The sequence below is a fragment of the Pygoscelis adeliae genome, unplaced genomic scaffold, assembly GCF_000699105.1.
Source record: "Pygoscelis adeliae isolate BGI_AS28 unplaced genomic scaffold, ASM69910v1 Scaffold31, whole genome shotgun sequence".
Classification (NCBI taxonomy): Eukaryota; Metazoa; Chordata; class Aves; order Sphenisciformes; family Spheniscidae; genus Pygoscelis; species Pygoscelis adeliae.
Window position 1 is genome coordinate 6,058,715 of NW_008824233.1, and position 13,751 is coordinate 6,072,465.

The 13,751-nt window shown below is 35.9% G+C and overlaps 1 protein-coding gene across 1 annotated transcript in view; it reads right to left on the reverse strand.

The window, feature by feature from the left end:
- The window catches only part of SCLT1 (sodium channel and clathrin linker 1), a 48,131-nt gene that overhangs the window by 12,039 nt on the left and 22,341 nt on the right, over nt 1–13,751 (reverse strand). The window contains exons 13-18 of the mRNA XM_009334937.1: nt 12,170–12,268; nt 10,446–10,517; nt 9,436–9,510; nt 8,779–8,924; nt 7,658–7,850; nt 6,107–6,303 (exon numbers count right to left, since the gene is read on the reverse strand). Of these exons, the coding sequence (XP_009333212.1) occupies nt 6,107–6,303; nt 7,658–7,850; nt 8,779–8,924; nt 9,436–9,510; nt 10,446–10,517; nt 12,170–12,268 (782 nt within the window). The remainder of the gene's footprint in view (nt 1–6,106; nt 6,304–7,657; nt 7,851–8,778; nt 8,925–9,435; nt 9,511–10,445; nt 10,518–12,169; nt 12,269–13,751) is intronic.

Genomic DNA, 13,751 nt, shown 5'->3' on the forward strand with positions numbered 1-13,751 from the left:
GGCTTGGGCGGCGAGGCTTGAGCACTTGCTGGTGAAGACTGAGGCAAAAAAGTCATTGAGTACCTCAGCCTTCTCCGTATCCCTGGGTATCTTGCCCACCGCCAGCCTACTTGCTGGGGCAGCAGAGCAGGAAAGGCCTTGACGCTGTATTAGCACTGTTCAGCAACAGCTAAAACATTGCCGTGTTATCAAAACTATTTTGGTCATAAATCTAAAACACAGCACCATACAGGCTGCTATAAAGAAAATTAACTCCATCCCAGCCAAACCCAGTATAAGTCTTTAAGAAGCATTAAATTCACCTTAACTTAAAATATAAAACTTGCCCAAACTTAATCTGAGGGTGATAGTTTTTGTATGTGTTTATAAGCACATATAAACAGATACAGATTAAATTAATTTTTTACATACATACATGTTCTTAGAGAAAGAAACAACCTAAATTCAATAGAAAAGCCTTGGGACAACTCGTCTTCAAATAAATATGAGTGGCTACACCACTTTTTTACAACCTTTAACAGTAATCCTTCATTTGCATAACTATTTTATAATTGTAAATATTTGCTGTCAAAGTTCACTTCAGTAAATGTCATTAGAACTCAAAGTACATCTAAAATGGATGCAATCAAAAGTCAGGACAGCTTCCTTTCATAGTCTGCCAGACTATATGTTTTGCAGGAATAAAGAGAACACACACTAATCATGAGTTGTTAGTCACGCTGCCGAAGAGCGATGTTTTTATTTGGAACGATGACCTATGTTGCAAGAAGCACTGACCTTCTTAGTTACCTTCAAGATTGACTTTTGGCACAGGTATATTGAAGCAAAACTGGTTCCTTGCCCTCTTGCAAGGTGAAGGTGAGGTCTATGACCAGTAAATCCTTCTAAAAGCGTACAGCATCTTATGATGCTTAGAGGGAAGAAAACCCTTCTCATAAATGAAAACCGTAATGTATTTTTATGAAGAAAATGGTGGAATTTAGTCTACAAGTATTCAGTGCATTGCCTAGTGTTTCGATGTTGTTTTTAATTCCAAGTTCAGTTTTATAGGCAACGATTGCATGTTTAACTTGAACTGAGAGCCAAATCTCCAAGAAAGCACAGAATAATTTCCAGTGAAGCCTGAAAGTATCGATATATTTATCAACATTTTTATCTACAGGTTCTTCACTGATCTACTAGATTCTCATATTACTTAGAAAAAAATCATCATTCTGCTTTACTGTTACAGGCTGCAAAATTTACTCTTCCTGCTTAATTTTTTAAAAATTAAAAATCACCTAATGTTCACTGATGTTGCTTCATTTCTTAGAAGTATTTATTTAATGCTTCCTTTATGCATACGTATTACACCTCACAAACAAAACACTGCAGACTTAAAAGATGACAAATGAGCAGCACAGAATATGGAAAAGTTAGCAGCTGCTGCTGGGAAGTTAGTAAAGAAGCCAAAATGTTTCAGACACCTTCACATGGAAAATGAAAGTAATGAGGATAGAACTGAAAAACAGCAACAGATCATGAATTTGAGGCAAAGGAATGGGAAACACCTACACTAACAAATGGGACACTGACTCAATGCTTCTGAGAGCTGCGCTAACAGCAAACTTCTGGTGAAACGCAATATAAAATGCTTTTATGTAAACTACCTCCCCAGTATAGATGGCTATGACTTTGTTAGGAAGTTTATAACTTCCTGAAAAACATTCACGTATAAAGCACATTACTATGCTGTAAAAGTAATCATTCTTATTAAAACCTGAAATTCTGCTACATGTCACCAACACAATCTCTGTATTTGCTCATATATTTACATGAATCCAATACATCAAACAGTAACTTTGTGAAGTGCCAAGGAATGTCTCAGGCTGTCCTCAAAATATACTAAATAACCATGATACGCAGCTAAACTTGGGAGAGCCCTCTACTTAAATCCAAAAAGGGTATGTTGATATCTTCATCTAAGTTCATATCCTTGCTGCCCAGTCAAGGTGAAGATTCTAAGGAAGGTATTAAGTTTTCCTTACACAAGGAAAGTGTAAGCTCACAGCTTAACTAACCCTCTCAAAACCATACGAACTTAAAAATGTATGTGTATAGGAAAGCTGGGTGAACATCGGCCTTTCACTTGGACCCCGCTATAAGGCTTGGTGATACCGTTTCCTGCATTAGCCTCAACAGGACTTTAAAACGGAGCCTTTAATTCAATAGATCCTGCTTAGCCAGTATCAGTCCATTATTTAGTGGTCTGGCTGATATTTCTGTGATAAATGCATTTGCTGCAAAATTATTTTGCTTTTTAAATAATCAGCAACTTTATTTTAGTTCACAACAAAGTAAGAAGTGGTTTGCCATTCTGTCCTTGCGCTCAAAATATTTACTCAAAATGTTATTGCGATAAGATTAAAATAAGTACGATAATTATTCATTTATAATATAAGCAAGGACTTTGCATTGAATAACTAGTACTGTGTGTCTCAGGAGCTAATTTTCGTACCAACTGGATGCTGCACTATATAGCTAGGTATCTGGTAATGCACATAATGTGAAAAATAAGCTGGTTTTAAATTTTCTAGGTAATACTTACAGGTTCTGTTACAGCCACTTGTCACCGTAATACCGGAGCATCACCGCACAGATTTAATTATGAAATTCCTTACGTCAGTTTGAATTACAACCTTCTAGCAGAGAACAAACTTGTTTCTATTGCTGGCTTCCTTGTTACGCAGAGCAAATGTCTGATAAAAACTTCTTCTTCTAGCTTATACAGCAATTAAAAGCATCACCTATGAAATCATCTTAAAAAGCAACTGACTTTGCTTTTAGACTTGCACCAAAGTATCTACCGAAGTCACAGAGAATAATGCGGACTTAGCGTAGACTTACAATTTTTAACATGAGATGAACATTTTTCTGTTCTGCTCATCAGGCAGTATTCTCTGACACAGGATGTTAAATTATTGCAGGAGTTTTCCAGATGATGCCACATAGGCAGTCTCTCACGTAAACAGGGACATTTTCAAAATTTACTACCTATTTTTCATACGAATTCACAAAGCAGACTTCCTCTCATGTCTGTCGTATTTTCTATGTCAGCATTTTGCTGCAGATAAGTAAGGTCTAAAGCTTTTGGTCCACTATAGCAACATTTTAACACTTAACATTAAAGCTTTAAGAAGGAAAGCAGCTGTTCTGCAGACAACTTCAATTGTTTTGGAAGTCTACAATTTTTCCCTTCTAATTGGAAGTTGCTGAACTACGTTCAGGGTCTAGTTATGAACCCAGATGCTCAACTGTGAGAGTTTCTGTAGCTTCATTTACAGAAAATAATCTACAAGTTCAACAGCTTAAATTTACCTCAGCATAAAACACTACAAAATATTTTTCTTCTCGAGTTACTGCATTTACAAAAGATGTCAAAAAAGCATTAGTAAGACCCAGCTAATTACATACAGTGAAGCTTTACCATTAAAACTGTCAGTGAGTAAGCACAGCTCCCAGTCTCTCGCAGACGTGCTCAACGCTGTGATGTCTTCTGAAAGAGACTTTTTGCCTTTTTAGAGAACGGTTTAGTAATCTTTGCAAAATGCAGTACATTTTAAGGCAAAAAAAAGCCAGCCTATAGCTGGACAGATAAGGTAGAAAACCCCAGACTGTTTACTTAGGAGAGGTAAAAATGCCCAGACTGATTATGTAGGACTTGTTTTTCTAGAAAAATGGACAAAGATGTTCTCTCTAATTGGATTTAGTATGATTTTGAACTATCTGAAAAATTTAAACTGAACTAGTTATCATAGGTAACAATCCACTACTACTACAAAGTGTTCTAAACACTCAGAAAAGGAGCACTTGAAAAAATGAAAAGCAGATCAGTGAAGCTGCTAGTAGGACAGAAAGGTCATCAATAAATGTTTTATCCACCATTCTTGTATTTCACGCAGGATGGAACTCACAGCATCCTCTATTTGGACAGACAATGGGTACAACTAGTCATCATAGACACCGTGTCACTTTAAAGAGGAATGAACTACTACATACGAGACTGCTATTTGCGAAGTTGACTGGAGGTCAAATTCATACGCTTCTCTAAAGAAGATGGAAAACCAAGTTAGAGTAGTGGTAGGGTAGGTTTGTTGTAGGCACCGTTTTCAGGAAGCTGTTTTCCTTGCTTGGGTTTAGAAACTTGGGTTCCAATTCCACTCACACCGTTGGCATTCTGACAACTAAGAAATGGCAAGCTATGCTTAAAAAATTGTGACTCCAAGAATTGCATAGGATACTAGAAATATTATGGTTTGAGCTAAGAATATGTAAACCATTATAATAATAAAACATGAAAAATCCAAAGATTACTCCAAAGGAAATAAAAGCTTGAATTCACAGGTTTCCAATTTTAATAGGGCAAAAACTTTGCTTCCTTGTTAACATGATAGTACTCAACTTTGAAAATCAATCTGAGCAAAGAACTATACACGAGTGCATCCTGAGCTTTAAGTGACTAAAGTTAAAGGGTCATTTCAAATTTCTCAAATTAACAGAGCTGCATACCCTGAATTTTTCTTCTAGAACCCACTGAATGCACTTCCTAAAAGATAATGATATATGCAATGTTACATTCTTCTCTAACCATTTTAATTTTAAAGAAATTAGACTTATGAAATCGAGCTTCCTAGTTTAGAAGTTACTGTGTACTGGTCTGTCAATATCCTCCAATTTTCAACCAGTTCTGAAGAGGAAGAGATCTTGAGGACATAAACTTCAAAGAAGTTCTATAAAAATATCAGGCTAATTTAATCTCTAATTTATGGTCTACTTGATCTAACTGACAGAGTTTCCTGAGCTTAGAAATCAAATAAAGCGTGAGGCAAACATATTATCTTTGCCTCTGTTGAGAGAAAGCCCGTTTAAAACTTGGCCTCCTACAGGCACCAGCTGGCAGGCTAACCAGAGTGAGTGTGTGTGTCAGCTTGCAACTAGCCACAGTTTAGCTGTTACTTGCCAGCCAAACACAAGACATGTGAGGAAGCTGAGCTGGAGGAAGGCAATACCATAAAAGGAAAGACACTACAAATCCACTGTGCACAGATCAATTAATTTACATTTTAACACTGTGCAACATGTCCACGCACCGAAAAGGAAAACCAAGATGAATGTAGATGCCATATCTGCTTATTTCATAAACTGATCAGTGTGGATTCTTAACATTTTTTAATGGATATTAACACCCAAGTAGAAGCAAACACTATCTATAGCAGTATGCATTTAGAACAAAGATAAGCTTGTAGAATTTATTTCAGACATAACTTGCAAATGGCTAATTTCTCATTGGGATACTTCCTTCTCTACTCACTCATTTCCAATAACGCCACCGTCTTCTCTAAACCAGTTGATGTCTGTCTGCATACAGGCTCACAGGCACCATAGGTGCTTATATTCCCCAGCATCTAGGAATGATATGTAATCTGTGTCTGTTGCGTGAGATGCCCTTGTTATTATGTCCTTTCAAAACCAAAAATATTCTTATATTCTGTGCTGGGAATACAAGTATCAGCTAGTTACCTGGCAACCTGTATGAATTAAGAGAAAAGTAAAGTTTGTATCATATTTTTGCTTAGGGCAATCACACAACTCATTTGTATCCTCATTTACGACAGCAACTGCTCAGCACAGAACATTGGATGTGCGTCCCAATAGGTTTTTTCCAGCTTATTTTAGAAGTCTGGAGACTCACTCCACAACTGATTTTATGGCAACTGTTCTGAATAGCTATAAATATAGAGGTTTTCATAATCCAAAGCTAAAATTCTCTAAGTTGAGTGTGCTATATCTTGAAAGAGAAAATTAAAAGTAATATATTCCATTTACTTTTTGCCATTACAAAATTCACACACATCAACAAGCTGCGAAATTTTTACTTCAGCGCTAACTTCACAAAGAGCATCAAAAGTTCTCTTTCTTTAGAACATTCTTTCTTGTTTTGCCGAAAGCATATCATCTAGTCCGGACGGTTTGCTCTTCATGGTTTGTCACCACAGGTCTACTGCCATACACCAAACAGTAACTAGAACTGTAACAGCTACCAGAAGAGGAACAAAAGTGCACTTACTTCAGCTTACTGATCCTGGCTTCTGTAGTTTCAGTAAGATTTTTTGTTTCTTCTTTCCACCGATTTGTTGCTTTTTGCTGAGCTACTAACAGACGTCTAAGTTCAGCAGTAGACTTCTGACTGGTGTCTTCCATTTCCTTAAGTCGAGCTTCGTATCCATGTTCTCTCACAGCATGCTCATGCTCCATTGTGCTTATCTAGAAAAAATACAAATCCGGTACAATCAAGTCTGTCACTTCTTTTTTTTTTTTTTTAACACAACACAAGTTAAATCTATAAACTTTTGTTGAAAGCATGTAACATACGATAATTAAACTTGTAATTATATGCTCAAAGAGATACATGTTCCCAAAGCCAATTTAAGCAAATAGTACAACTGACAATAAAGGATAATGAGCTGTGTATGCTTATTTTTGTAAATAATCTTTATCCTTCTCCCTTGTGTTTTCTCCACAGAAACACGTTCTTTCTTTTCCATCTAGCTAAAATGTGTTAGGAGTTTCTTAACTGCATCTAAAATCTTTTGTACATCAGAGGAAAACGAAAGCAAGCAATAGATCTTATCTGTGACTATAATGGAAGCCTGTCTGATTAAAAACGAGACAGGCAAAGATGTGGTATATGCTTTATAACCGCTACCTATCTGTTACGAGAGTCCGAACCTTTGTTTTTAAACTACGTTTGGCCAAAGGGTTCTGGAGTTGGAACAAGATTTCCTGTTTAATTTGACTGCTTCCTTTATCTTGTGGTGCAAAGTGGAAACCGGATTTGAGATGGTCCCCAGTCACAACTTGTAAAACGGCTTGCTGAAGTCTTCTTCATTGCTGCAGATTCTTACATCCCTTTTCAGTATCTTTACACTCCTGGAGTTAAGAACAGAGGGGAAAGTACCAGCTTTGTATGTTTAGAAAGCACATCAAGGATCAAAGCTGTTACTTCCTCCAGAAGCCAAAGGTACCGTGAATCTGCTGAGGTTACTATTAATTCATTCTCCCACCTCCAGTCTGTTCAGGTGCATTTAATGGAACACATTCAAAAAGAACATCCATCTTTCAGCTAATTATCTTGTTTGCAACTATTCATATAGAAAAACGTTCTCTGTCCCGAAAATACAGAACCAATGTTTGACACCCACACTATTAAATTATTTATTAGTTGCACACTGCTCTGACAACATGGTGGAACACTCTGGACTGAAAGTCATAGATTCCTAACACATTACAGACAGTAGATAAATGAAGATCTGGAACTGGAATAAGTTAAATCACTTGAAGGAAAATGTTATTATTTAATCTATTCATCTTATAAAAAGCAAAGAACATTTGGGATCTTCTTATCAAGCAGAATTTAATACATAATAAAATACAATTTAATTAGCAGAGATTGAGTTACCCAATAGATTCTGAGCACACACAATGCTACAACAAAGTTACTTTTGAACAGAAACCAGGAAGCATCATTGAAACTTTCTTACTTAATTTAAACTTTCAATGATTTTTCTCTTAGAACTGCTGCCTTATTAAGCAAATAAAAATAACATACAAACCATACCTTTATTTTAGCTTTTTGTTGAGCCTCTATGGCCAGTTTTCTCAAGCCCTCCATTTCTTTTTGCAATTGTTCATTCTCTTGCTGAAGTTTTAGCCTTTGTTCACTGACAAAGGCACTCTCTTCTCTTTCTGAATCCAGAATGCTTTGCAATTTACAGATAACTTCCTGGCAACGAGATTTCTCTTCCTCCGAGCTGAAACAGAAGAAACGTCTTGTTGGAACTCAAGAGTTGAACTACCACTGCACCAGAGAAAAAAAAATATATGTACTGGGACAGATCTTTGGTCTGTTTCTTTTTTTTCTTTCTGTTTCTCCCGTTTCTTCCTGAAAGTTTCTATCAGCTCAGCATGTTTAATGGGCTTGACAGCTAGAACTACCCACAAGTCAGCAAGGAATTTTATCAAGATGATGGAATTCATCAAACCAATCTAATATGGTAGCAATCTCAGTAAAATGACAATGTGAAACAGAAGATTTTCATTTTTTATAACATTTCCAGATTCCCAACTGAGGATTGCTCTGGTGAAGTGACAGGATTTACAATCATCAGAGTACAGAAATGACTGAAACTTCTAGAGAATCCTACACTTTTCATGCTGAAAACAACAACCACCTGGTCTAAAAACTTGTACCATATTGTGCTTTTTACCATTGTGTTATTGGAACTGCAATAATGTCTATTAGCTCTGAACACAGACCCAAAATTCAGTATGCTATGTAAACATAGTGTTCTGCATGTACTAGGAGATACCACACTGTAGATGAATTTCTGAAGCAATACATTCTGCATGAATATTTCACAGAGTCACTTTTCCTACAAACAGTATTTAAAAATGCAGTAAGATTCCAAACAATATACTTCTATTTTCATTTTTTGGTGAAACAACTGCTTGCAGTTCTCGTCCTGTAAAGAAAATCTTTCGTTCTATAGCATGTTTTCCCCTTTAATTCTTTTACAGTGATTCATAACTGCCCTTGCTTCAGAATTATGGTATCTTGATACTATTCCTCCTACTGGTTAAAAAGATGTGACAAAAAACTAACACATAATCAATAATTTGATTAGTCAGAAATAATTTCCATTGTTTTCCAATCCAAATTCTGTAACATCCGTTACGTACTTCATTTCCAGTTGTTTCAGTTTATTTTGTGTTGTCTGTAGACTTAACTGAAGGTCACCTTTTGTAGTTTCTGCAAGCAAGTATTTCTGATGCAGTTGCTCCAGTTTTCTATGGTCAGATTCATGTCCTCTGTCTTCCCTGTAAATCTGAAGAATAAACTTACATGTAAGATCATCTTTACCTTGCACTGGTGATTGGCAGTGTAGTACTGACAAGGAGGCTTCTCCCCATTGCATCCTATTTTCCAGTGATTTAAAACAAAACTGAATTTCTATCATTGCTGCTGCTACTTGGAAAAACAAGTTTTCAAAGATCTGGCATTCATTTAGTTTTCCGTCTACTGAACTTAAGTTTAACTGGAATATGTACCAACATTCTTTCTGATTATGTCAAACATCTCTCCTTTTACTTTTTTACACTTTTCAAAGAACTCTCTTTTTCAAGTTCAGTATTACAGCTTTAAAATGCTTTCTGGATTAAAAAAAACCCAAAACCCACATTAAAATAATTACATGAAAAATTACAATTAAGAAAATCTACTAAAAAAAGGAAAACTAAGGGAACAAAAAACCCATGAGAAATGAGAAGAATCAATACATCTTTTCCTTCTGAAAAGAGATCTTCAACATGATGCAAAAATGCATGCAATTGCCTTACCTTTTCAAGTTCTTCTTCCACTGCTCTCTTCTCTCTAATGGCTCGTTCAATTTGACCCTGTTTTTCTCCACATTCCTATTTTAAAAAGTCATTTTTCAATAAATCTAGTAAAAAATAACTCAAAATAGAAATTCAAGAAGTGCCAAAGCCAAAACCCAGCCATTGTAAATGTAATTCTTGCTGCTGGTATGTACGCATTTGATTATATTTACCTGCTCATTATTTTCTCTATAGGATCAGTCTCATTCACGATAGACTAAGACACGGAAAATGAAACCTTTTTTAAATAAGTTTAATCCATAAAGAGGTGCATATGCATTCTTTTGGGCTCCCACATAATTTGTTACAAGTTCCTGGTTCATTCAAGAATATGATGATTGTGATGCACAGACTTTTCTTAGAAACTTTATCAACTTTCATATACTTCATTTCTACATACCCAACTATAGATATGCAATACTCAGCTTTCCATGCTTTATTTATCCCTGAAAGAAATGGGGATGCTTAGGAAAAGCCATCAAATGGGAAATGTTTTCTAGAACACAGAATCTCACTGTCAAGATGCTTGTGAACTATGATAAGAACATGCGTAACTCAAAGAATAAATTTACACAAAGAAATGCGTGGATTTGCAGAACTGTATTATTTCATGCAGAGGCAGGCAAGATTCTCAGTAAAAGTATGGTATGATGGCATACACATAAGGCAAATCTGCACATTAAAAAATGAATTTTCAAAGGAAATATCCTTTACACCTAAATATGAATCTCTGCACTGTTAAGACACTGCACACAGTCGCTTTTGTCAAGTAAGATGAAAGACACTGTATGTTGCATTAATGTCTGGAGACATGCAGGACGTAAAGTGCTATAAAGCATAGTCCTAGACAATTATTCATTCATCGTATTTTACTTGACTTTTACCTGAATTTAGTATTTTACTTGATAAACAAAAACTAGAAGTCTCAAATGTTTTGCTATCAAAAATACTTTCATCAGTCAACACCGTACCATCTGAAGAGCTGAAAGTTCTTCTGTTAGTCGAGAAATCTGCACATTATATTGCTTCTTTGCAGAGTCTACCTGTGATCAAAAATAAAGCAAAACTAAAAAATTAATCCCATGAACTATTTTTCCATCCTGTTTTTATATATACGTTGTCTATATGTGGTGCATGTATATAAATATGGACATATATGGGACTGCAACAACTGACAAATCTTACCACATAAATGTTAGAAAGAATGTTTATTATCAATCCATACTACTTTAACTAAAGGTGTTTAGAAAAAAAAGCAGAAAGGAAGACATCACAACAAGGCCTTACAAAAAGAATAAGGCTGTCAGGAAAGCTGCTGTCCATTAGGTCCAAGTTATTTGCAATTTGTAACAGATATTTTTAGATCACATAACAAAAGAAGTATTTGATAGTACCTGGAGAAACATGACAACTCGTAGTTTAAAATTTTACTTTTTATGCTTTTGATAGGTTCACTATTACTGAGATAATTTCAGAAGAAGAAATAGGACATTTCTAAACTTCTAAATTCTGATGAGTAAATCATTGTCACAACCAGAGTGCTTATCCTAGTTGCTCTTTAGCTCTCACGCCTTCTCCAAATCATGTATGACATTCAATATCGCAGTTTTAAGTAATCCATGCAATTGTTGTGATTCTGTCAGGTAACCACCAAACAGAAAGCACAAACCATCTTTATTCTCATTTTAAAGGCTCTGAGGATTTAGGCAGTATATTCCTGAAATCTTTCAAAATGAACAGATTGGAAAGAAAAAGAATCTTTTCATCCCTATACAGTACATATGCACATTGTGTCACAGTGAAGAAAGTGAAAGCAGGCAAAATCAATTGCACCGCTGAAAACTTACAAACGAGATAATTGCTTTACACTGTTGTCCACTTGCAACAAAAGACATTGCCAACACAAGCCTTTCTTTCCTCTGGAGTTTGCCTTAAAATAAAGCAAGTCTCTTTGACATGCAGATAATTACTGAGAACCTCCAGGTAGACCAGTCTGCATTTTAACTGCAGGTGGGACACAACACGGAGAAAATTTTGTGACTGGTCTCTTATCGGAAGACCTTCCATTTTTCAGCTGCTCATAATGACAATAACAAAAATCATAAAGGGACTACAACTTTTTTTTTAGTAATTTCTCTACAAAATTCTGATTTCTAAGCGTGCTGTGATATTGAGCCTTTTGATTGTTAGCTCTACTTGGTAGAAGAGTCTTACTTGCCTAAATAGGGGAATATTTTTAAGTACGGAGACGCCAAAAAACCAATAGTACAACTGTCAACAGGTCCTATCATCTGAACGTACATGATAAGCTTCCATCAGCAACTTCCAAGATGAGGCCATGTATCGTACATTAAATACCTTGATACCAATGCAACACTCAGTCTGTCGATGTGCTACGGAACAGAATCTCTGAAACTGAAGTGCCATTCTTTACATCTTCCCAGTGCAACCACTGTCTGCACAGACATCAACACTTTTGGTTCTTGAGAGGTTTAAGAATATCATTTAGTTCCGAAGCATCTATGCCTAGATAACAAAGCTGAAGAGTGCGGTACTGTCAGCATGCTGCCTTGCTACCTATATTATCAAAATACTTGTAAGAAAACTGCTCATGATGACCACGCACCATCAATAGCTTTTCACACTGAGAAAAACCAAAAAAATCTTCCCATTCTTTCTAAACATCATAACTTACTGCCTTTCTAATTCTTGCAGCAGTATCTTCTGCAAGTTGAGACATTTCATCTTTCATTTTTTTGATTTCCTCTTCCTTCTGTTTCTCCCCAAAGAGTGCCTAGAAAAAAAATAACAACTTGAAATACTACTGATAATATTTCAGTGGTGACATAGTATCTAGCACTGAGAGAAGAAACCACACCCAGTCACCTTTTTTCCTTTTTCCTTTGGAGTAGCTGACACTGAGACCCAACAAGAAAACAAGAACAGCGAGAACATTTTGCACTAAATGCTCATTCTTGTAAATCAGAACCACACAAAAAGTTAGTGTTAGTAGATGCTTTTTTTATTGAGACTTATTATTGGGACTTTCAGATTTTGGCTGGGCATGGAATTATACAGAAGAAAGCATAAGAACTCAGACCAAAAGGCAAGCCTACTCTCCAACGTTCTCATCTGGGGCCAGGATCTGTAATAAAAAATGCCAATGACGCATAGAAAGTTCTCTGTTAGGAAACGGAATACCTGTATACACACACACACACGTGCTCCTACATATAGCTGTGTTTTTTATGGTTGATATCCTAAATTACTCATCTCCCAGAAAACTAAAAGTAAAGGAGTAAAAATTTATAAGCTACTAAGGAATGTGTATGCAGTCCCTTTCGTGGTGGATAACCATGAACAAAACAGCTCTTTAGCATAAAAGAATGGGGAGAATTACAGAAAAAGGTGTAGCAAGGAACCCTGCCTCCGGAGGATGCAAGAAACCTACTGACGTTAAAGTATAATAGGAGATACTGGTCTGAAAAGATTACAAAATATAGAATTCTTGATGGGCAAGATGAAAAATCCTAGGTGGCACATAGAGAATATGTAGATGCATAAAAGGAGAAAGACATAAAGACGTCCCTATTGGATGATATAAATTCAGCCTATAGAAGGTTACTCACTTCAGGCAGTAACATGCCACTTCATCGGTCATACTCTCTTTTACTGCTCCCATTCAGTTCAACTTTGTATTTTATTTCTCAAACTACTCTTTTAAAATTCTTCTGATGTCTTTTTGTAAGCTTAGCTTTGTGTGCTTTACAATGTTAACATAACAGAAGCTGCATTATTATGACAGCCTGTTACTCCCACCCCTCAATCTCTTACAGAGCAGGGAGAAAACTCTGTGGCCACAGTTTAAGACATGAAGAGTTAACCGATATGTATATTATGCTGCATTTTTTTTATCCTGTTCATTAATAAACTTCCCAGTTTGAAAAATTCAGGATGTTTTAGCCAGAGCAGTAAATTAACAAGTGTCTGCAAATTCCAGTTCATTCTAAACTGTTCTTAATCTAAACTGTTATTTATAACAAGCCACTTATTTATCTGTAACTGTTCAGTTACTGTTTTAGAGACGCAATTTATATCACAATAATTTTTACTGGGCCACTTCTTTCTGTCAGCTTCGTGTGAGTTCATAGCAAGTGGCATCAAATGATCTGCTGAACTACTTTTGGATGAAAAACGGTGTTCTAACACTGCCCTGATATACTAATACTTAGCAGACTGGAAATGTGATTTATACTCCTTACCAGTAATTTTCAAAT